The sequence below is a fragment of the Mustela nivalis genome (assembly GCF_964662115.1).
Source record: "Mustela nivalis genome assembly, chromosome: 1".
NCBI classification, from domain to species: Eukaryota; Metazoa; Chordata; class Mammalia; order Carnivora; family Mustelidae; genus Mustela; species Mustela nivalis.
The window spans coordinates 198,856,385-198,880,646 of NC_139020.1; the positions used below are offsets into that span (position 1 = coordinate 198,856,385).

General features: G+C 44.1%; 1 protein-coding gene across 3 annotated transcripts in view; it reads left to right on the forward strand.

Annotated features, from left to right (window-relative positions):
- Nucleotides 1–23,985, forward strand: part of CSPG5 (chondroitin sulfate proteoglycan 5) — a 32,763-nt gene extending 8,778 nt beyond the window's left edge. The window contains exons 5-6 of one of the 3 annotated variants that reach the window (XM_082705200.1): nt 8,741–8,835; nt 23,857–23,985. In XM_082705200.1, coding sequence (XP_082561326.1) covers nt 8,741–8,835; nt 23,857–23,917 — 156 coding nt within the window. In that variant the 3' untranslated portion in view covers nt 23,918–23,985. Of the gene's footprint in view, nt 1–3,405; nt 3,922–8,740; nt 8,836–17,503; nt 17,523–23,856 lie in introns of those variants that run through there. The other 2 variants (XM_082705201.1, XM_082705199.1) reach the window with 2 other exon arrangements.
- The last annotated feature ends 277 nt before the right edge of the window (nt 23,986–24,262 follow it).

Below are 24,262 nucleotides of genomic sequence, written 5' to 3' on the forward strand. Positions count from 1 at the left end.
CTCCTGGATCTTGCAGGTTGTGTCAGCCTGGCATTTTGCGCTCCACTTGTGCCCCAGGGGACATCCTGTCCCTTCTGCCAAGGCTCTGAGTGTGAGAGGGGCCGAATCTCCTGTCCAGCAGGGCGTGTACCCCCCGATCTCCTCCCTTCAGCTCTTCGTTCTCTCCACCCAGCCTGCAAGTCAGACTTGATCGTATTCAAGACCTTGTGGGCACTGACGGTCCAGACAGTTGCCACTTCAGTTCGAAGTGAAGCCCGGTCGGGCACTTCCTTCCCCACCTGCAGTCATCCAGTGCTACTTACTCCTCACCTGGGCTCTGCAGCAGGCGAGCCGGTGGCGGCGTGAGCCCGTGAGCCTGCGTGCAGCCAAACAGCCAGCCCCTGGAAGGAGCATCGGGAGGGAAGGGAGAGCCTGTTCTCCTCTGCCTGTGCTATGGAGACCTGCGAGTTCTCCAGGAGCAATGGCCAGTGTGTGGGAAGCTCAGCGTGGCTAATGTCACCTGAAATCCACAGGCCAATGCCGTGCACCGCCCCGTTGGATCTCACAGCCGTGCTGTCCACGGAATGTCACGGATATGACACGGTCTTCCCAAGATTCCACAGACCTTCCGGATTTCAGTTTATTCCTTACTAGCGCATCTCTGTGGTGTCCCTTAGTGCTTCTGTGCACTCTCTCCCCATTTCAATCTTTCTTCCTTCCGAGGCTCTATTTCATGCCCCCTGCTGAGGGAGGTTTGTGTCTGGACAAGTGGGACTCCAGGCCTGAACCCACACCACTCCTGGCCTGAGGGATCCCCATTTGGCTGGAGTGGAATGCCAGGAAGGGGAACACGGAGCAGTTCCCAGGACTTAGGCCAACTAGAGGGCCAGCTCCCTTGCCCTGAGGGATTTCTGGCACTTCAAAGGCAGATGGACCTTCTGCTGAGGAATCAGCAACCCTAGGCTTGCTAGGATCCAGTTCTGGCAGAGACACTTGGGCTAGCACAGCTCTGTCTTGGTTCAGACACTCCCTCACCTGCCCTGTTTGTTGGAAGTACTTAGCTTGTCTAATAGCATTGTTTGGATACCTGTATTCCTTATTTTTAGAATATACTCATCCCACCTGTTGGCCCAGAAGTCCATTTTCTCATCTGTCTAGATCCCAGGAGCCACGCTTGGGCCCCCACCTTCAAGGCCTCACAGCTTTGATGCCCATGTCTGTAGGCACCCCTAAATATACTTTTCTTTTTCTTTTTTTTTTTTTTTAATTTTCTTTATTTATTTGACAGACAGAGATCACAAGTAGGCAGAGAGGCAGGCAGAGAGAAAGGAGGAAGCAGGCTCATCACGGAGCAGAGAACCCGATGAGGGCCTCGATCCCAGGACCCTGGGATCATGACCTGAGCTGAAGGCAGAGGCTTTAACCCACTGAGCCACCCAGGCGCCCCTAAATATACATTTCCTCACACGAATCCTATTTGCCTCCAAAGACTGTGTGATGGTGGTGGGTGGGGCAGTCAGAGGGAGGTGGTATTGAACAACATGAAAATGAGTCCCGTCTTTGTAAGAGGCCTGGCAAGTACCGGCCATCCTGTCCTACTCCAGATTTGCTATGATGCAAAGTCTGCTCTGCCTGGGATCTTTAAAGGCATAGCTCTCAAGCTTCCGAGCCCATTGTCTCTCACCAGACAACACGGAAGTACGCGGCATGAAAAGTACAGTTCTTCCTCATCCCGCTTCCCTCTCCATACAGCCTGTGTATGTGTGTGTGTGTGTATGAGTGCATATACATACTTAACATATCAGGGAGATTGTTCCATCTCATTACATCTATATGTGTGTCATTGACATTTTTTTTCTAAATCTCTCCCAGCAATAATAGAAAATGCCAAGGGCCTGAAATCTGCCTCAGTACCGTATGAAGTTCATTTCTTCTGGCCCTTGTGGCATTGGGAATGGGGAACATGTGTTCCCCTGTGGTCTGGAAATCATTCCTGAGGTCTTTGAAACTCTACCATACTGCTCGGTTCAAGATAGTCTTCTGGAAAAGTGCCAAGTGAGGCTGGGGACAGGGAGAGGCGATAGTGAGTTCTGTATGCACACGGTCCTTTTGAATACCTGTAGTGTCCTGTGTAAGCCTGGAGACTTTCTCCGCTTGCTTTCCAACCAGTCACTACCCCAACCCAGTGCCATAATGGGTCAAACTCGGTAGCAGTCAGCATGGGCAAGAACTCACCACAGTTGTACGGAGTAGGCCCTGCTCCCAAAGCATGATGATCGCCTTCGATTTCAGAAGTAGTTAAAGTCAGAAAAGTCTGAGCTATCTGGTCAGCAAGATACCCTATCCTTCTCACCACCCGTGCCTGTGGTCAGCAGACCTCCAAGCACTCACAGTAGCTCTCTGGGGTGCCTGAGAAAGAGCTGAGGCCCACCGATCACATGGGTGTGCAGGCCCATCTCCAAGATACGGTGGGCCCCATTCCAGACCACCACAATAAATAAATAGCAAAATTAAGCGAATAAAAGGAAAGTTGTTGTTTTGCGGTGCATGCAGAAGTCAGGTTTACACCATACTATAGTGTAGTAAGTGACCAACAAAACAGTGTACATACCTTCATTTAAAACCACGTTCTTGCTAAGGAATGCTAACCATCATCTGAGCAGAATTCCAGCGAGTCCTAATGACTGGTCACAGATCACATAACAATAGTAATGAAAAAGTTTAAGATATTGTGAGAATCACCAAAGTGTGACACAGAGACAGGAAATGAGCAAACGGCGTTGGAAAACGATGCCGATAGACTTGCTCAACCCAGGGTTACCACTGACCTTCAATTTGTATTAAAAAAAAAATTGCGGTGTCTACGAAGCACAAGAAAATGAGGCGTGCCTGTAAGGCCCGAACGGCCCTAAAGGAAGAGAGCCGTGGGAAAGCAGGGCATGGCTCAGAATGCCCAGAATGCAGAACTGGGGGACTGTGGACTGCTGTGGGTTTCCTGAAAGCCTGCAACAAGCAAATTCAGGTCCGGGTCCGGAGCTGGTCCGAGGGCTGAGGGCAGCACACACACCCAGGTAGGCAGGAACGGATGGTGAACCAGCAGTGCGAGTCCCATCCGACACGAAGGACGACAGGCCTGTTGAGGCAGCGGGACTCACCCGGGCGTGGGTTGAGGAAACACCTTTCAAGTTAGCATCTCTTGGTAGATAAACCCCTGCCGGGAAGGGGCACACATATCTCTGTCCTCTCGTCAGAGGGCGTGTAGTTTTCAGGGTGACCTTCCTAGAAAGCGGCTGCAAAGGCATCCGTTTGGTTCCTTTGAGTCTTAGAGTCTCTTTCTTTCTTCTCTCCAAAGCCTGGGGGGGTTCTTTGACCCCCTCTATCCGCCGTCTCCTTCCCGCCCCTCCCTCACCCTTTTCCCTCTTCCAGGATGATCCCAGTGCTCCCCACAAAATCCAGGAAGCTCTCAAGTCCTGCCTGAAAGAGGAGGAGTCATTTAACATCCAGAACTCCATGTCACCCAAGCTCGAGGGTGGCAAAGGTGACCAGGCGGACTTGGAGGTGAACTGTCTTCAGAATGACCTCACCTGAAGCAGAGCAAGAAGAGAGGGCATGGGGGGCGGGGGGCAGGGGAAGAAACGTGACCTCCTCTTGTACAGAGTCTATTTCTTGTAACCATTTGTTAAACGCTTTCTTTCTCTGGTCTCATGGCATGCCTTGATGTATTTTGTACAGGAGGGAGAAAACACAAAATAAGCAAAGAACCTGAACAGAACCGCATACGTTGGGTTGTTTTGTCTGTGCTGTCTGTACATTGCTTCTGCCGCTGTGATTTCTAAACCTACGCTTTTATTTCAACTGACTTTTTTTTTGTACTTTGACCCACCTTTTTTTGAAATAAGAGTAAACAACAAAGTTCTTGAAATAAAACTTTTTAAAAAGCCATTTTCTGGAAGTCATTGTGTCCACTCCCTACCCATCCTTGTCAGTCTGTGTTGAGTTCTTTTTTTTTTTTAAGAGGTTTTATTTATTTATTTGACAGAGAGAGAGATCACAAGCAGGCAGAGAGGCAGGCAGAGAGAGAGGGGGGAGGCAGGCTCCCTGCTGAGCAGAGAGCCCGATGCGGGGCTCGATCCTAGGACCCTGAGATCGTGACCCGAGCCAAAGGCAGAGGCTTAACCCACTGAGCCACCCAGGTGCCCCTCTGTGTTGAATTCTTAATAAGAATTCCTAATACGAATAAGAAATAAGAATAAATAACTTCTAATTTATACATGTTTGAAATCCCAGAGGTGCTCCATGCATCGCTTGGATTGCCATAACAAAAACACCACAGACTAGGTGGCTTCAACAATAGAAATTTATTTTCTAATGGTTTTGGAGGCTGGGTGGATGTCCAAGATCAAGGTACCAACAGAGCTGGTTTCTGACGGGGATCTCTGCCCGGCTTGCACACAGCCACCTTCTTGCTGTTTGCCTTTTTTCTGTGCACACGTGAAGAGAGGGAGAGGTCTCTGGTATCTCTTCCTCTTCTGAGAAGGACCCCAGTCCTATTGGATTAGGAAGACCCTGTCTCCAGATACAGTCACACTAGGGGTTAGGGCTTCAACATATGACTTTTGGGGTGACACGATTCAGTCCATGAGTCTGTAGTGCCTTATATATTAAGAATACCCTTTTCTAGGGGCACCTGGGTGGCTCGGTGGCTTAAGCCTCTGCCTTTGGCTCAGATCATGATCTCAGGGTCCTGGGATCAAGCCTGCATCGGGCTCTCTGCTCAGCAGGGAGGCTTCTTCCCCCTCTCTCTGCCTGCCTCTCTGCCTATTTGTGATCTCTGTCAAATAAATAAATAAAATCTTAAAAAAAAAAAAAAAAAGAATACCCTTTCCTCGGGGTGCCTGGCTGGCCCAGTCAGTAGCACACGTGACTCTTGATCTCAGGGTTGTGAATTCAAGCCCTACTAGGGATATAGAGCTTACTTTAAAAAAAAAAAAAAAAGAAGAAGAAGAAGAAAGAAAGAGAAAGAATACCCTTCCCTTCTTTCATAAACAGATGTTGAGCACTTAGCATGATGCTAAATGCCAGGAACTCTGGATAAATAAAACAGACCCTAATCTCAGGAAATTAACAATGTAACTTGAGAAACAGAATTATAAACAAATAATTATAGGGGCACCTCAGTGGATCAGTCAGTTGAGCGTCCCACCAGCTCAGGTCTGAATTTCAGGGTCCTGGATTGAGCCCCGCATAGGGTTCCACGCTCAGCAGGGGATCGGCTGGGGATCCTCTCGCTCTCCCTCTGCCCCTCCTACCCTATGTTAACAATCTCTCTCTCTCAAATAAATAAATAAATCTTTAAAAAATAAATATAATACATGGTGTCAACATATATTACAAAACTGGAAGCGAGAGTTTCGAATTCAGAAAGGCTTCCAGGAAAGAGCTTTAAATTGGACTTTGAAGGATGAGGAGGCGTTTTTCAGGATAACATGGGAAGAGAGGGTGTTCCAGGTAGAGGGAGGATATTCATGGAAAAGTCTTGCCATATGACCAGAAACTGTGAGAGGGAGGGGTCCTGAGTGATGAGGTTGGAAAGGGCAAGTTAGGACAGATTGCAAAGGGCCTTGAATACCATTAAACACAGCTAAGGCGAGGTCAGATTTGTTTTCTAAGAAGATAGCTCTGGAGACGGTGGTGAATGCAGACAGAATGGAGATCGTAAATGCAAGCAATAAATGAGGAGGGATTAGAGAGAAAATTAGGGAGTCCAAATGGCCAGAATTACTACTGGAAGAGTTTTCTAGAACTTTGCTTGTGTTCAGTCTGTGATAATTCCAGTAAATGGAATCTCTGTGAACGTGTTTCTGTTGCCTTGGTTTTGGCTAGTTCTCCCTGATCAGTCTTCCCCAGTGCCTCATTCTTTTTTATTTTGTGCTGGACATGGTATTTATAAAATACATTATTTATTTATTTATTTATTTATTTATTGAAAGATTTATATTTATTGAAATATTTTGCCTAGGATGATTTCTTCCTTTAGAGAGGGGTTTTTTGTTTGCCTCTGTCAAGTGCCCAGGGGCACTAGACTTCTGGAATCACATTTATTATTATTCCAGATCAAGGTTGGAAAGTCCCAGGTCACCGAAACCAGTCTGTAGACTTATCAGACTATGCAAGAGCTGGTTTGCTTTTGGTTCATCCTTACCTTTAAGGGCACAATTCTCTGGGGTCACAGCCCCAAACAGGCAGTGGTTTACCAGCTTTCCACCTTTGGTAGGCCCTGTACTCCAACGCTGCTGCCCACCCCGCAAGTCCCCAGACATTCAGAAACACAACTTAGTGTTCTAGCCCCCTCTTCCAAATGGGTAAGTGCCTCTGGGGAAGAAGTGGCCCTGAATGCTGGGCTCTCCTGTCTGAGTACCTCTCCTCTCTGGGATGTCAGCCTTGTAATTCTGCAGTATTTTGTTAGCTCTTTGATGCTTTTCAGATATTTGTACATCTTTTGGTGTCCTTAGTGAAAGGGTTGGTCTAAATTTACCTAGTCTCCCATTTCCTAACAACAGAAGTCCTCTGTTTTCATCTTGGGACTTTTGCCCAGATGACATTCAGCTGCTTCTGTGAGCTCAGTCTGCTCTTTGCTATCGGATAGGGCTGCAAATTAGGATGTTGGGTTACGGCCTGTGTGTATTACGGTTTCCTAACCTGATGCTTATCCACTTTGCGGGGGGGTGGGGGGGGGTTGGCATGGTTTTACTTAGGATTTCCTGTACTCTCTGAATCAGGGGACAGACCCGTCTTTCATGGCTAGGCACCTCTGGCTCCTTTCATAAGGAGGCCCAATCAAGAGGGATTGTATGTGAAAGTACTTTGTAAATTCTAAATCCCATCCAGACCTAAGGGTTTGTTAGTATCATGGTTTGTTTGTTTTTTTTTTCCGCACAACAGTATTATGGGATGCAGATCACCACCCTTGGCTCTATCCCATCTTCACCACACATGCAGGAGGGATAGGAAAACCCAGATCAGAAGGGGAGCAGGAGACAATGCAGGCCTATGGAGTTACCAGATGTCGCCAAGAGTCTTTGGCCCTGGGAGGAGGCCACCATGTTGGAATCAGATATATCGATGTCTCTCTGTGCTGGCCCTCTTTCCTGCCAGGGCGTTTGTGCCTCTCAGTGACTGTGCTCCGTGAGCCCAGCCAGCATCCTCTCTGGAGACCTCAGCTCTGCCCCTCAGGGATTACCTATGATTGACAGGTCCCTCTTCAGCACCCCGGCACTCTCAGGTGACGTTCCCCAGACGTCTTCTGTCTGCTTTTTCCACACCACTCCATAGCCCATCTTGTGTCCTCCTCTCTAAAGAAAGGGCAAACCAAAAATGTGGGAAACACAGGCATCGCGGAAGAAAGTTCATTTGTCTGGGGGCCTTCCGGCACTGACGGATCACTTCACTTTGGAGAAGTGTCCATGCGGTGCTGAGCCATCTGTCTCCACAAGGCATTTCCTTGACACATACGCCACACCTGTGTTTGTGTCCCGGGGCTGCTATAACAAATGAGCCCAGGCTCCATGGCTAAAACAACAGAGATGTGCTGAAAGCCACCGTTCTAAACTCAAAGTGTCAGTAGGGCCAACCTCCCTCTGACTGCTCCAGGGAAAAATCATTCCTCATCTCTTCCCAGCTTCCGAGAGCTGCCAGTAATCCCCAGCATTCTTTGGCTTATACTTACATCACTCTGGTTTCTGCCTCTATCTTCACATGGCCATCTTCCCTTTGCCTGTGTCTGTGTCTCTGTGACCTTCTTATAAGGACCCCCAGTCACTGGGTTGAAGGCCCACCCTCATCCAGTAGGACCTCCTCTCAACTTGATTACAGCTGCAAAGACCCTATTTCCACACGAGACCACCCTTACAGATAGTGGGAGTTAGGACTTCAATATCTGTTTTTGATGAGATGCAGCTGTGAACACACCTTTCTATTTAGAATACATTTCACATCCATGCTCTTCTCACAGGCTCACCGGAGCCGGGAGTTGGGGTCTTAAGACTGGAAAGCATCAGTGACAATATTAGAACCCAGACTTTAGGGGCGCCTGGGTGGCTTGGTGGGTTAAGCCTCTGCCTTCGGCTCAGGTCATGATCTCAGGGTCCTGGGATCGAGCCCCGCATCGGGCTCTCTGCTCAGCAGGGAGCCCGCTTCCTCCTCTCTCTCTGCCTGCCTCTCTGTCTACTTGTGATCTCTGTATGTCAAATAAATAAATAAATAATCTTAAAAAAAAAAAAAACCCAGATTTTAAACTTCTATTTCGGTGTCCTTTCCTCTGTGTGACATCACACCACAGACACAGTCCCTTGTCCTTTCTCATATAATTTATAGGAATGAAAGGTTAGTCTGGGCTCTGAAAGCTTGTTTGGAGGTTCTAGCAGGGGAGCGCAGCTACTCGTATACCCTTGACCGAAGAACGGTCCTCTTCTCTATCGGGGAAGGTCGTCCTCTTCGACCGAGCGCGCAGCTTCGGGAGGGACGCACATGGAGCGGTGAGGGAGGAAGGGGACACCCGCCTAGCCAGCCAGATCAGCCGAATCAACCCTGGCGATCAATGGGGTGACAGATGTCGCAGCCAGATCGCCCTCACATCCAGTCTGGGCTCTGAAAAGCAGCCCTAACACTGGACTCAGAGCTAGAAGGCCTCTCCATTGAGGGAGTCAAAAGAACTCTCGGAACCTCAGGTTCTTCATCTGTAAAAATCCTTACCTCTTCACAGGACTACCTAGGCACCAGGGATAAAGCGAAGAACAGAATGGACCAAAAGCCCAGCCTGATGGCGCTTACTTCCCAGTGTCATGATGTTCATACAAGGTATGTGAACATATTCTGAGAAGTGGAAGGGGCTGTACCGACCCACCCTCCAAACCTAAGGGAAAGGGGTATAAGGGCTACTTTATTGGTCAAGCAAGCAGTGAGTTGTGTGAACACCACCACTGCTGAGAATGACCTCGTAGCTTCTCCCCTAGCTCTGGGGCTCCCACAGGTACGTGAGAGGCTTTGGGGGAAGTGAGGGTCTCTGCCAGTTTGAACATGGAAGTTATAATGCCTCCTGGGTGTGTAACCATGAGATTACACAAAGTACGTGGGAGCAAAGAAGATAGGCCAAGTCACCCTGAGGGATCTGATGGCCAACCAGCCTCAGCAACACCTTGGCCAAGGGCTTATCAAAGCCAAAGGCAGAAATGTGTCTGTCACCACGGTCGGCCCCTGTACCTACACTGCGTGCAGTGCAGAGGTTTGTATCGAGGAGCAGAATTGCTAGGATGTAATTCAGCCTATCTCAACCTTTCCAAGATAATGTCCCAAGTGGCTCAGTCAATGAACAGCTCCCACCAACAACGGATGAGAGTTGCTTTTGCTGCACCGCCTCATCAGCACTTAGAGCCCCACGTTAGGAATAGAAATTACTTAAAGTCTTAAAAAATAATAATAATAGTAATAAAGAAAGAAAGAAGGGGTGCCTGGGTGGCTCAGTGGGTTAAGCTTCTGCCTTCAGCTCAGGTCATAATCTCAGGGTCCTGGGATCGAGCCCCACATTGGGCTCTCTGCTCAACGGGGAGCCTACTTCCCCCTACCTCTCTGCCTACTTGTGATTTCTCTCTGTCAAATAAATAAATAAATAAAATCTTTTAAAAAGAGAGAGAGAGATTCTCACATTTTTAAAAATATTTTATTTATTTATTTGACAGAGATCACAAGTAGGCAGAGAGACAGACAGAGAGAGAGAGGAGGAAGCAGGCTCCCTGCTGAGCAGAGAGCCCAATGCGGGACTCATATTAGGACCCTGGGATCATGACCTGAGCCGAAGGCAGAGGTTTTAACCCATTGAGCCACTCAGGCACCCCAGATTCTCACATTTTCAATTCTAGCCATTCTTAAGGCATGTAATGGTATATAATTGTGATTTTAATTGGCATTCTCTAGTGATCAGTGATTGCGTCCCTCCCCATATGTTTATTAGTCATCTACATTTCTACTTTTGTGAAGCATCTGCTTAACCCTTTAGACTGTTTTTCTATTTGACTATCTTCTATCACATTTATGAGCTGTTTTATAGGTCATATGTGTCACAGATATCTTTTCATCCTCTGTGGCTTGCAGTTTCGTACACCTGATGTTAAAGTAACATTAAACTTAATTTTTATGTAGTCAAACTTATCAATCCTCCTTTCCCATTACAAAATCCTTCCCAAAGAGCTTTGCCACCTAGGGTGCTCAAAGTCACATGAAGACACCGCTTATATCTTAATAGCAAGAAAAACGTCAGATAACCTGCACAATCGCAATTTTTTGGCCTCCTCTGGGAGCTGAGGTCACAAGGCAGCCAGATAAATTGAATTCCAAAGGGCGACAAGCCCCTTCCCAGAGACTCAGCACAGAGCCCTGGAGGGGGCGGCAGCACCATAAAAATGGGAAAGGAGACAGCCATATGTTAATGAATTCACAAAAGCAAAGTTTAGCCAGTCTGACAGTTCAGAATCTCAGAAAGATCTAGACACAAGGGTTGTCTATGGCCATTCACACGCTCTTTTCCACAAGCCTCAATTGGGTGCTCACAAGAAACACTGGGGGCGGGAAGCACGAGACCCGAGAGCACCCCAGTTCGTGGTGCACCGGAACAACACGACACCCACTTTCCAGACTCCTCTATCACTCAAAGCAAAAGCTTTAAGCTTCTGGAAACCTTGCTGTTCCCACAGCCAGGAAAAATGAACTGCCTCTGAGAGAGGGTAAAAGCAAAGCCACCTGCCTGGGCACCTGCCTGGGCAGGTGGGGCAGGAAGCCCTTTTCCCCACTCTAAGGTATCATTTCTGATACCTGTCGAGGGAAAAAGGAAGGAAACCCCACCCTGAGACTCCGGAGTTGCAAGATCTATCTACGAGTGTTGCTGAACTGGGAAAAATGAGAAAAACTGCCCCCATCACGGGTCTCTCTGTGATTAAGCCACAGCAGTTTGCTGCTGGCAAAATGGGAAAAGCATGAAGAGACCCTCCTTCTCTGAGGTTCAGGCACACAGGGCTTGCTGAAAGTGGAACTCAGAAATGCTGAGAAAAACATTCTAGCATCCCAGGCTTCACATGAATCAAAAGGTAGCAGCTGTTTGCCATTGAAGAAGTTAGAGCAAAAGCAAAATTCGAACTCAGCTGTACTGCTGAGTTGACTGCCCCAGTCCCTCTATGAACAACCCCACAGAAAAAGAGACATGCCCATATTTAGGCATCAACACTATTTACTTAAATCTCTACCATTCTTTTACACACAATATCTGGCATTTATTCCATACCTAGAAACAAAAAGAAGAAAAGAGAAACAAGCCACTGTCAAATGATAAAGGGGTCAAAACAACCAGACCCAGAGATGACCCAGGTAATGGAACTATGGGAGACTAATCTGTTAAAGGATGTGGTGGAAAAGGTGAGCTGTATGCATAAACAGATGGAGAATTTAAGCAGGAACATGAATATGAAAAAAAAAAGGAATCATAAAAATGCTAGTAGTAAACAGCAAAAAGATCACCACAAAACCAGAAATGAAGAGTCCCTTCGTGTATATTATTAATAACATAGAAAATAAACTTCAGAACAAGGAATTTTACAGGGATAAAGAGGGGCATCACATAATGACAAAGATGGTTTATCAAGAAGACATGACAATTTTAAAAGTGTATAAAACCTAATGACAGCTTCAAAATGTATAAAACAAAACCTGGTTGAAACCAAAGAAGAAATAACTAAACTCCACTTACAGTTGGAGTTTTCAGCACTCCTCCCTCAATATGTGGAAACCAAAATCACTGAAGGTACGAAAGACCTAAATAACACTATCAACTTGATCTAATTGGCCTTTCTATAGTCCTCCCCACAACTGCAGAATACACAATATTTCAAGTGTGCATAGATAGTGCATAGATAATGTTCATAGTCAAGATAGATGATATTCTGGGCTATAAGGATTCCTGGCTGGCTCAGCTAGTAGAGCATACAACTTTTGATCTCTGGGTTGTAAGACCCATGCTGGGTGTAGACATTACTTAAAAATATATATATATTTTAAAAAGAAAAAAAAGCTTTTAAGATGATATTCTGGGCTATAAAATAAATCTTGAAATGTAAATATATTGCAATCATACAAAGCATGTCCTGACTAAAATAGAATTAAACTAATAATCAGTAATAAGATATCTGGAAACACCCAGGTCCAAGAATTTGAAAATTAAACCCCACATTTTGACCCACCATTCAAAATCACAAGTGAAATAAAATATTTTTAATTGAATGAAAATGAAAACACAGCAGATCAAAATTTGAGGAGCACAGGTAAAGCAGTACTTAGAGGGAGATTTTTTAAAATTTTTTAAAAGATTTTATTTATTTATTTGACAGACAGAGATCACAAGTAGGCAGAGAGAGAGGAGGGGAAGCAAGCTGGCTGCTGAATGGAGAGCCTGATGCAGTGCTTGGTCCCAGGACCCTGGGATCATGACCTGAGCCAAAGGCAGAAGCTTTAGCCCACTGAGCCACCCAGGTACCTATGTCCTGTCAAGCCCCTGTGTCTGGCTCTCTGCTTATCAGGGAGCCTGCTTCTTTCTCTCCCTCTGCCACTTCCCCCCACTTGTGCTCTCTTGCACACACACACTCTCTCTCTCAAATAAATAAATAAAATCTTTTAAAAATATGAAATTCAATTAAGTTTAAAATACTGTCAATACCAAGTGCAGGAGAGGCTGTTGGAACCACTAGAACTCTCAAACATTGCTTCTGGGAAAGCACTCTGGAAAACAGGGTGGTGGTTTCTTATAAAGGTAAGTGTACTTACAACCTATGAATTGCATTCCTAGATACTCAACAGAAATAAAATATATGTCCGTAGATAGACCTGTGTATGTATGTACATAGCAGCTTTATTCACAATCACCAAAACTAGAAAACAACAAAAATGTACACCCACCATGAACAGATTAAGTGACATACAGTGGGATACTCTTCAGCCACAGAAAGGAATGAACTACTCATACACACAGTATGGATCAATCTGAAAAACAACAGGCTGAGTTGAAGCTAGAATCAAAAGGCTACATCCTGGGGCAGCTGGTGGCTCAACCAGTAGAGCACGTGACTGTTGATCTCAGGATTGTGAGTTTGAGCCCACACTGAGGGTAGAGTTCACTTTAAAAAAAAGAGAGAGAGAGAGCCTACATATTTGATCTGTTTATTTTACATTCTGGAAAAGGTAACAGTGTAGGGACAGAAAATACATCAGTGGCTGCCAAGATCTGAGGATAGAGGGAGAGAATTGACCGCTCAGGAATAAGGAAACTCACCCCAATGGAAATGTTCTGTAATTTGCTTGTGCTGGTGGCCGCACAACTTGCACATGCGTTAAATCCCATCAAACTGTATATTTTAAAAAGGTGAGGGGCACCTGGGAGGCTCAGTGTGTTAAAACCTCTGCCTTCGGCTCAGGTCATGATCCCAGGGTCCTGGGATGGAGCCCCTCATCGGGCTCTCTGCTCAGCGGGGAGCCTGCTTCCCCCTCTCTCTGTCTCTGCCTGCCTCTCTGCCTACTTGTGACCTCTGTCAAATAAAATTTTTTTTTTTAATTTTTAAAAAATCTTAAAAAGGTGAATTTTATACCGTGTGTTGGGAGTCCCCAAGATCACACCCAGTCATAAGGATTCACTAGCAGGATTTCTAAGATTCATCAGGTAGTCCTACCCACAGCTAAGATTTATGACAGAGATAGCATACAAAGCAAAATCAGCCAAGAGCAAAGGCATGGGGAGGGAGGTCCAGAGAGAACAAGGAGCAAGCTTCCAAGAATCCTTTCCCAGTGGAGTCAACAGAGCACATACTTAATTCCTCCGGCAATGAATTGTGACAAGAGATTTGAAACGTCGTCTATCAGGGATGCTCAAAGAGATTCAGTGGCCAGAGTTGTTACCGAGACCTGGTTATGTAGGCACCCACTGCTTAGCACATACCAAGATTCCAGTCTCCCAGAAAGCAAGCAGGTGTTCAGCGTAAACCACATTGTTTGCAGAAACCCTGTAGGCACAGTGAGCCACTTACTGGAGCACGTAGTAAGAACCCTTCTGAAATCTGGAACTCGGAGATGCCCACCACGGAACAACCCTGTAAGCAGTCCTTTCTTGGCGCGGCTATATTAACTCTTTTCTACACATATCTCAACAAACCTAACCCCAAAAAAGAAAGAAAAAAAAGAAAAAAAATTGTTCTCTTCCTTGAGATGATGAAAGCACTTTCCTGGGGTGCATGGCTGGTTCAGCAGGTGAAACATGCGACTCTTGATCTCAGGGGAGGTGAGTTTGAGCCCCTTGTCGAGTGTAGAGATTACTTAAAAGTAAATCTTAAGAAAAACTTTTTTTTTTTTAGATTTTATTTATTTATTTGACAGAGCGAGATCACAAGTAGGCAGAGAGGCAGGCAGAGAGAAAGGAAGGGAAGCAGGCTCTCTGCTGAGCAGAGAGCCCGATGCGGGACTCGATCCCAGGACCCTGAGATCATGACCTGAGCCGAAGGCAGCGGCTTAACCCACTGAGCCACCCAGGCGCCCAAGAAAAACTTTTTAAGGGCGCCTGGGTGGCTCAGTGGGTTAAGCCGCTGCCTTTGGCTCAGGTCATGACCCCAGGGTCCTGGGATTGAGCCCTAAGTCGGGCTCTCTGCTCAGCAGGGAGCCTGCTTCTCTCTCTCTCTCTCTCTCTCTGCCTGCCTCTCTGCCTACTTGTGATCTCTCTGTCAAATAAGTAAATAAAATCTTTTTTAAAAAAACTTTTTAAAATTATGGAATAATTCCATATTTTTAAATAAAAACTATGTGTTGTCTTTCACATCCAGGTCTGTAATCAGTGGTATGCCAGAGGTGACTGATACTAGTTTGGAATAAAGTGTTTCACTTTTCATGTATTTTGTGAGCCAATTGTTAAATACAGTGATTATTAAAAATTAACCTGTATAAACTTCAGTTAAATAGATTATGTTAAAAACAAGTGTAGTAACTGAGTGGCTCAGTTGGTTGAGCAACTGCCTTTGGCTCAGGTCATGATCCCGGAGTCCTGGGATCGAGTCCCACATCGGGCTCCCAGCTCCAGGGGGAGTCTGATTCTCCTTCTGACCTCCTCCCCTCTCATGCTCTCTCTCACTCTTTCTCTCTCAAATAAATCAAATCTTTTTAAAAAATGTAATAAAAAAAAAAACCCAAATACTCAAAACTCATCACTCCCTACTCACTTTACTATTATCTCTGCTCTTGGGGTTATTAGTGTCAATTGACTCTACATGTCAGAAATGCCGTCTGTACTGCTACCGCACATTTTCTTTCCTCTTCTTTTCTTTTTTTAAGATTTTATTTTTTTATTTGACAGAGAGATCACAAGTAGGCAGAGAGGCAGGCAGAGAGAGGGGAAAGCAGGCTCCCCGCTGAGCAGAGAGCCCGATGCAGGGCTCGATCCCTAGACCCTGAGATCATGACCCAAGCCAAAGGCAGAGGCTTAACCCACTGAGGCACACAGGCACCACTCCTCCTTGTCTGCATTCAGTGCCGTTACATTGGTTACTTAGTGTCAGCCGGGGTTGGAGTATTTACACCATGGAACTCACTAAACATGGACAATCCTGAGTCAGGCTTCCCACTCAGTGGGGAGTCTGCCTGTTCTCCTTCCGCCCCTCTCCCTGCTCGTGCTCTCTTTATCTCTGTCTCTGTCTCTCTCAAATAAATAAATAAAATATTTAAAAAGATAATGTTTTCCATAGGCGTTTTGCAGACATCATTTACCAAATTAAAGAAGATTCCTTCTATTTATATTTTGCTGGGAGTTTTTATGTTGAATGGATGTTAAATTTTATCAAAAGCTTTTTGGCATCTATTGAGATAATCATGTGATTTTTGTCTTTTATCCTCTAAATACATAAAATTACATTGCCTTTTCAAAGGTCGAACCAATTTTGGAATTTTGGAGTAACTACAATTTGGTTGGATGCATTAACCTTTCAATTTGTTGCCAGGCTGTCTTTTCTAACATATTTTTAGAAATTTCACATATAGATTCCTGAGTTAGATTGGCTTGTAACTTTCCTTTCCTTGTTAGGTGTTTGCTATCAGGGTTATTTCAGCCTTATAAAATGTATTGGGTAGTCTTCTAGAGATCCCAGACCTAATTCTTTTTTTTTTTTTTTTAAGATTTTATTTATTTATTTGACACACAGAGAGAGATCACAAGTAGGCAAAGAGGCAGGCAGAGAGAGGGGGAAGCAGGCTCCCCATTGAGCAGAGAGCCCGATGCAGGACTCGATCCCGGGATCCTGAGACAATGACAGGAGCCGAAGGCAGAGGCTTAACCCACTGAGCCACCCAGGCGCCCCCAGGTCCAAGTCTAATGTGAGGATCAGGGGCTCCGGCAAAATACCAAGCATTCTCAACCACCAGCAGGGCATTCCAGAATTCAACTCAGTTCTGACAGAATCTACTGGCCGATAGCATCAGATCCCACAGGTTGAGAATTCAGGCCTATGAGGCTAACCCCCAACCTCCACTTCAGGTATCAGTCACAAGTCTCAGGCTGTCACCTGTGCTTTGGTTACTGGCTACAGATTGGAGGTTCCAATGACCTTCTCCTTAGGTTTGACTGGTTTGCTAGAGGTGCTCACAGAACTCAAGGAAACACTTAAGTTTACCGGTTTATTAAATGGTGTGATGAAGGATATGAATCATTAGCCAGATGAAGAGATACACTGGGCAAAGTCCCACACAAAGGTGCTTCTGTCCTCAGTGGAGCTCCCGGCCCCCGGCTTGGTGACATGTGGAAGTGTTCCTCTTCCCCAAGCATGGACGCTCTCCAAAAAAGTACCAAAAAGCTGTTCTCTTTTTTATGGAGACTTTATGACATAATCCTGATGGACTAAGTCACTGGCCATTGGCTGATCCAATCTCCAGCACCCCTCTCTCCTGTTGCTATAAACAACCTTGTGTACGGTTTTGTGCAGACATAAGTTTTCAACTCCTTTGTGTAAGTCTCCAGAAGTGCTATTGCTGGATCATCTGGTAAGAGAATGTTGAGTTTTGTAAGAGACTGCCAAGCTATCTTCAAAGTGGCTGGACCACTTTTGCATCCCCACCAGCAATGTATGGGAGTTCCTGGTGTTCCACATCCTTGTCGATTCTTGGCATTGTCCGTGCTTTGGATTCTGGCTATTCTAATAGATGTGTGCTGGTATCTCGTTTCAGTTCACCTCTCCTTGATGGTACATGACATGGGCCATCGTTTCATATGCTTATTTGCCATCTGTACATCTTTGGTGAAGGTGTCTGTTAAGGTTTTCGGCCCATTTTTTAATCAGGTTTTTAAAAATTATTTTTGAGTTTTTTTTTAACTCCCCCTAGCCCCCAACCCCTATTACTATTGAGTTTTAAGAACTCTTTATATATTTCTGCTAATAGTCCTTTGTCATCATGTTTTTTGCAGATAATTTCTCCCAGTTTGTGGCTTATCTTCTAATTCTTCTGATATTGTCAGTTGCAGAGCAGAAGTTTTCCATGTCAGTGAAACCCAGCTTATGGATTATTTCCTTCAGAGATCATGTCTTTAGTATTGTATCTAAAAATGCTTCGCCATACCCTAAGTCATCTAGGTTTTCACTTATGTTATCTTCTAGGAGATTTTTTTTAAGATTTTATTTTTAAGTAATCTCTCCACCCAACATGGGGCTCGAACCCATGACCCTGAGACCAAGAGTCACACACTCTTCCAACTGAGCCAGCCAGCCAGATGCCCCATCTTCTAGAGTTTTATAGTTTTGTTTTACATTTCAGTTTATGATCCATTTTGAGTTAATTTTTATGAAGCATGTAAGATCTGCATCTGGGTTCTTCTTTTTTGTTGCATGTGGGTGTCCAGTGGTTCAGTACCATTTGTTAAAGAAGTTGACTTTGTTCTCTTGTATTGCCTTTGCTCCTTTGTCAGAGATATTATATTTATGTGGGTCTGTTTTGGGGTTCTCTATTCTGTCCCATTGATCTACCTGTTATTTTGCCAATATCTCACTGTCTTGATTACTGTAGCTTTATTATAATTCCTGAAGTTGAATAACATCTGTTCTTTAACTTCATGCTTCTCCAGCAATATGGTGTTGATTATTCTGGGTCTTTTGTCTCTCCGTATGAACTTTGGAATCAGTTTATTAATATCTGTGAAACAACTTGGTGGGATTACATTGAATCTATAAATCAAGTTGGGAAAAACTGACATCTTGACAATATTGAGCCTTTCTTTTTTTTTTTTTTTTTAAGATTTCATTTATTTATTTGACAGATCACAAGTAGGCAGAGAGGCAGGCTGAGAGAGGGGGGAAGCAGACTCCCCGCTGAGCAGAGAACCTGATGCAGGGCTCAATCCCAGGACCCTGAGATCACAACCTGAGCTAAAGGCAGAGGCTTAACCCTCTGAGCCACCCAGGCACCCCTATTGAGCCTTTCTATCATGAGCATGGACTATCTCTCCATTTATTGAGTTTTTCTTTTCTTTTCTTTTCTTTTTTTTAAGATTTTATTTATTTACTTATTTGAGAGAGAGACAGGACAGAGGGAGAGGAAGGCTCCCCACTAAGCAGGAGCCCAAGGCCAGAGACCCTGAGATCACAACCTGAGCCAAAGGCAGATGCTTAATCCACTGAGCCACTCAGGTGCCCCTTACTCAGTTTTTCTTTGATTTTATTCATCAAAGTTTTATAATTTTTCTCATATAGATATCATGTATTTTGTTAGATTTGTACCTAAGTATTTCATTTTGGGAGGTGCTAATATAAATAGTATTATGTTTTTAATTTCAAATTCCACTTGTTCATTGTTCCTATATAGGAAAGTAATTGACTTTTGTACATTAACCTTTTATCCTGCAACCTTGATATAGTTTATTAATCTCAAAAGCTTTTTTGTTGATTCTTTCAGATTTTCTGCAGATGTGATTACATTATCTACGAACAAAGACAGTTGAATATCTTCCTTTCCATCAGTGTATCTTTTTTTTTCTTTAAAGATTTTATTTATTTATTTGACAGACAGAAATCACAGGTAGGCAGAGAGGAAGACGGGGGCGGGGGGGGGAAGCAGGCTTCCTGCCGAGCAGAGAGCTCGATGTGGGGCTGGATCTCAGGACCCTGGGATCATGACCTGAGCCAAAGGCAGAGGCTTTAACCCACTGAGCCACCCAGGCACCCCAGTATATCTTTTTTTTTTTAATATTTTATTTATTTGAGAGAGGGGGTGCATGTGTAAGTGAAGGGAGGGGCAGAAGGAGAGAGAGAAAGAGAATCCTCACGTAAACTCCCCTCTGAGCACAGAGCCTGACTTGGGGCTCAATCCCAGGACCCTGAGATCATGACCTGAGCCAAAACCAAGAGTCAGCTGCTTACCCAACCGAGTCACCCAGGTTCCCCAATCAGTATTCCTTTTAATTCCTTTTCTTGCCTTATTGCCTTGATGTTGAAAAGATGCGGTGAGAGGGGATAGCCTTGTCTTGTTTCTGGTCTTAATGGAAAAGCTTCAAATGTCTCAGCATTAAAAAGATGTTAACTAGGGGTGCCTGGGTGGCTCAGTGGATTAAGCTGCTGCCTTCGGCTCAGGTCATGATCTCAGTGTCCTGGGATCGAGCCCCACATCGGGCTCTTTGCTCAGCGGGAGCCTGCTTCTCTCTCTCTCTCTGTGTGACTCTCCGCCTACTTGTGATTTCTCTCTCTGACAAATAAATAATAAATAAGATCTTTAAAAAAAAAAAAGATGTTAACTATAGGATTTGTGTAGATTATCAAACTGTGGAAGTTCTCTTTTTGTAGTTTACCAAGAGTTTTTACCAAGAAGAGTTATTGGAGAATAAGTCAGAGAAAGACAAATACCATATGATTTCACTCATGAATTTAAGAAATGAAACAGATGAACATAGGGGAAATTTTTTAAAGAGAGAGAAGCAAACCATTAAACAGAGACTCTTAACTATGGAGAACAAACTGAGAGTTGCTAGAGGGGACGTGGGCAGCGTGATAGGTTAAACAGGTTATGGGTATTAAGGAGAACATTTTGTTGTGCTAAGTACTGGGTGTTGTAATATATAAGTGATAAATCACTTAATTCTATTCCTGAAACTAATATTACACTATTGTAATACTAATGTACACTAATGTTAACTAACTGGAATTTAAATAAAAACTTGAAACAAGTTAATAGAGACAAACTAGGTATTATGAAAGGGTGGTATGGAGAATTTTAGTTCTCTTTTACTAAGTTATAAAATGTCCAATTATATTTCTAAAACCTTAATAAAATAGAAATTATTTTAAGAAGAATAGTTATTATGGGGCGCCTGAGTGGCTCAGTGGGTTAAGCCTCTGCCTTCCGCTCGAGTCGTGATCCCGGGGTCCTGGGATCGAGACCCACATCGGGCTCTCTGTTCCTCGGGGAACCTGCTTCCTACCTTCTCTCTGCCTGTCTCTGCCTACTTGTGATCTCTGTCAGATAAATAAATAAAATCTTAAAAAAATAATTTAAAAAGGGGGCACCTGGGTCGCTCAGTGGGTTAAAGCCTCTGCCTTCGGCTCAGGTCATGATCTCAGGGTCCTGGGATCGAGCCCCGCATCGGGCTCTCTGCTCAGCAGGGAGTCTGCTTCCCTTCCTCTCTCTCTCTGCCTGCCTCTCCACCTACTTGTGATCCTTGTCTGTCAAATAAATAAAATATTTTTTAAAAATTAATAAAAATGAGCTACTGAGCCACCCAGGTGTCCTAAACTTTTTTTAAAAAATATTTTATTTATTTATTTGAAAGAGAGAGAGAGAGCGCAAGCAGAGGGAGCAACAGGCAGAGGGAGAAGCAGGCTCCTTGCTGAGCAGGGAGCCTGATGTGGGGCTTGATCCCAAGGATCATGACCTGAGTCAAAGGCAGACGCTTAACCAACTGATGCTGAACCACCCAGGCCTCCCTGCTTACTTTGAATTTAATTTGCTCTTTGACTAGTTTCCTAAGGTGGAAGCTTAGATGATCGATTTTAGGTGATTGATTCATCTCTTCTAATAAATGCATTCAATGATATAAATTTCCCTCTAAACACTACTTTCACTGAATCCCCTAAATTTTAGTAACTTATGTTTTAATTTTCATCTAGTTTAAAATATTTTAAAATTTTTATTGAGATTTCTTCTTTGACTTGTGTTATTTAGAAGTGTATTGTTTAATCTCCATGTATTTTGAGGTTTTCCAGTTTTCTTTCAATTATTCATTTCTAATTTAATTTCATTGTAGCATGAGAGCAGACATTGTATACTTTCTATTCTTTTAAATTTGTTAAAGTATGTTTTCTGATCCAGAATGCAATCTTGGTGAATGTTTAATGTGAACCTGGAAAAAAAAATGTGTATTCTGCTGTTCTCAGTTGTTGTCTTACACAGTTTGGTGCTGTGTTGTTAGGTGTATAGATTCATTATAGGAATTTTTATGTTGAAGAACCTGGGTGGCTCAGTTGGTTAAGTGTATACCTTGGGATCAAGCCCTGTGTTAGGCTCCCTGCTCAGCAGGGTCCCTGCTTCTCCTTCTCCCTCTGCCCCTCCCCCCCTTCTCATGCGCACGCTCTCTCTCTCTCTCTCATAAATAAATAAAATCTTTTTTAAAAAATAATAATTTTATGTCCTTTTAGAATTGATCTCTTTGTCATTATGTAATGACCTACTTTGTACATAAAAACTTTCCATACTTTGAAACCTGCTGATTCTGAAATTAATACAGCTACACTTGCTTTATTTTGGTTACTGTTAACATGGTATATTTTTCTCCATCCACTTACTTTTAATCTATATGTTTCTTTATATTTAAAGTAGATTGTTGGGGTGCCTGGGAGCTCAGTGGGTTAAAGCCTCTGCCTTCAGCTCAGGTCATGATCCCAGGGTCCTGGGATCGAGCCCCACATTGGGCTTTCTGCTCCGCGGGGAGCCTGCTTCCTCCTCTCTCTCTCTGCCTGCCTTTCTGTCTACTTGTGATCTCTGTCTGTCAAATAAATAAATAAAATCTTTTTTTAAAACATTAAAAGGGACGCCTGGGTGGCTCAGTTGGTTAAGCAGCTGCCTTCAGCTCAGGTCATGATCCCAGTGTCCTGGGATCAAGTCCCATATCGGGCTCCTTGCTCGGCAAGGAGCCTGCTTCCTCCCTCTGCCTCTGCCTGCAATTCTGTCTGCCTGTGCTCGCTCTCCCCCCCCCGATAAATAAATAAAATCTTTAAAAAAAATTTTTTTTAAAAAGTAGATTGTTTATATACAACATATATGTGGGTCCTATTGGGTTCTTTTTCAATATTTTATTTACTTATTTATTTATGTATTTATTTAAGAGACAGAGCAGGGGAAGGAGCCGAGGGGGAAAGAATCTCCAACCGATTCCACATAGAGTGCAGAGCCCAACACGGGGCTCAATCTCATAACCCTGAAACCAGGACCTAAGAAGAAACCAAGAGTCAGACATTTAACCAACTGAGACACCCAGGTGACCCAGGTCTTATGTTTTGATCCATTCTGAAAGTCTCTTCTATTTTATTATTATTTTTAAAGATTTTATCAATTTATTTGCCAGATTGAGAGAGGGAGCACAAGCAGGGGGAGCAACAGGCACAGGGAGAGGCAGAAGCAGACTCCCCCCTGAGCAGGGAGCCTGATGCGGGACTTGATTCCAAGACCTCGAAGTCATGACCTGAGCTGAAGGCAGACGCTTAACCGACTGAGCTACCCGGGCGCCCCTGACATTCTCTCGTAATTGCTGCATGTAGACCACTGTCATTCAAAGTGATTACTGATAGACATGGGTTAATATTTACTACTTAAGTATTGTTTTCTGTATTGTATTCTGTATTGTATTCTGTATTTTCAGTATTGTTTTCTGTTCTCTTTATAAGAGCTCCACTAAAATGTAATTCACAAGCCATGCTACTTACCTATTTAGGGAGTACAATGCAATGGTGTTTAGTATAAACTCAGAGCTGTGAACACTCACCTCAATTTTAGAACTTATCCATTACCCTAAAAAGACACTCCACACCTATTTCCCATTTTTTACTTCCCCCATCCTGAGCAGCCATTCATTTATTTCCTGTCTCTGTAGATTTGCCTATTCTACATATTTCATCTAAATGGAATCACACTGGGGCGCCTGGGTGGCTCAGTGGGTTAAAGCCTCTGCCTTCCGCTCAGGTCATGATCCCAGGGTCCTGGGATCAAGCCCCACTTCGGGCTCTCTGCTCAGCAGGGAGCCTGCTTCTCTTTCTCTCTCTCTCTGCCTGCCTCTCTGCCTACTTGTGATCTCTGCCTGTCAAATAAATAAATCTTTAAAAAAAAATGGAATCACACAATACACAATCTTTTGGTGACCGACTTCTTTCACTTACCATGTGTTCTCTAGCATCCCCCATGTTGTAGCGGGTCTCAGTACTTCGATCTTTTTATGACCACATAATATTTATTTATTTATCCATGTATCAATTGACAGGCACATTTGGGTTTTTTCCTTTTTTTGTGTGGCTATTATGAATATGCCACTATAAACATTCATGCCTAAGGTTTTTGTGTGGACCTATGTTTTCATGTCTCTTAAGTAGAGTAAAATCATTGAGTCATATGGTAACTGCATGTTTAAAACTTTTCATGAACTGTCAGACTGTTTTTCAAGGCGCTGCACTGTTTTATATTTCCACCAGGGGTTTACGTGGGTTCCAATTTCTTCACATGCTTAACGATACATATTATCAGTCCTTTTTTTTTTTTTTTTAAAGATTATATTTATTTATTTGACAGAGAGGGAGAGAGCCCAAGCAGGAAAAGTGGAAGGCAGAGGGAGAAGCAGACTCCCCACTGAGCAGGGAGCCGGACGTGGAGCTCGATCCCAGGACCCCGAGATCATGACCTGAGCTGAGGCAGATGCTTAACTGAGCCACCCAGGTGCCCCTGTTACTTACATTTTCTATATCTTAATGATTTTTTGCCTGCTTTTTCTATTGATTGTGAGAAATGGGTTTAAAATTTTCCAATGTGATAGTGGGTTTGTCTGTTTCTCCTTATAGCTATATCAATTTTTGTTTTGCAAAATACAAGACCATGTTACGGGATGCATATAGATTTAGAACGATTATATCCTGTGAATTGAACCTTTATAGCATCATGGGGTGACCATCTCTATCTGTTGTAATGACTTTGGCCATTT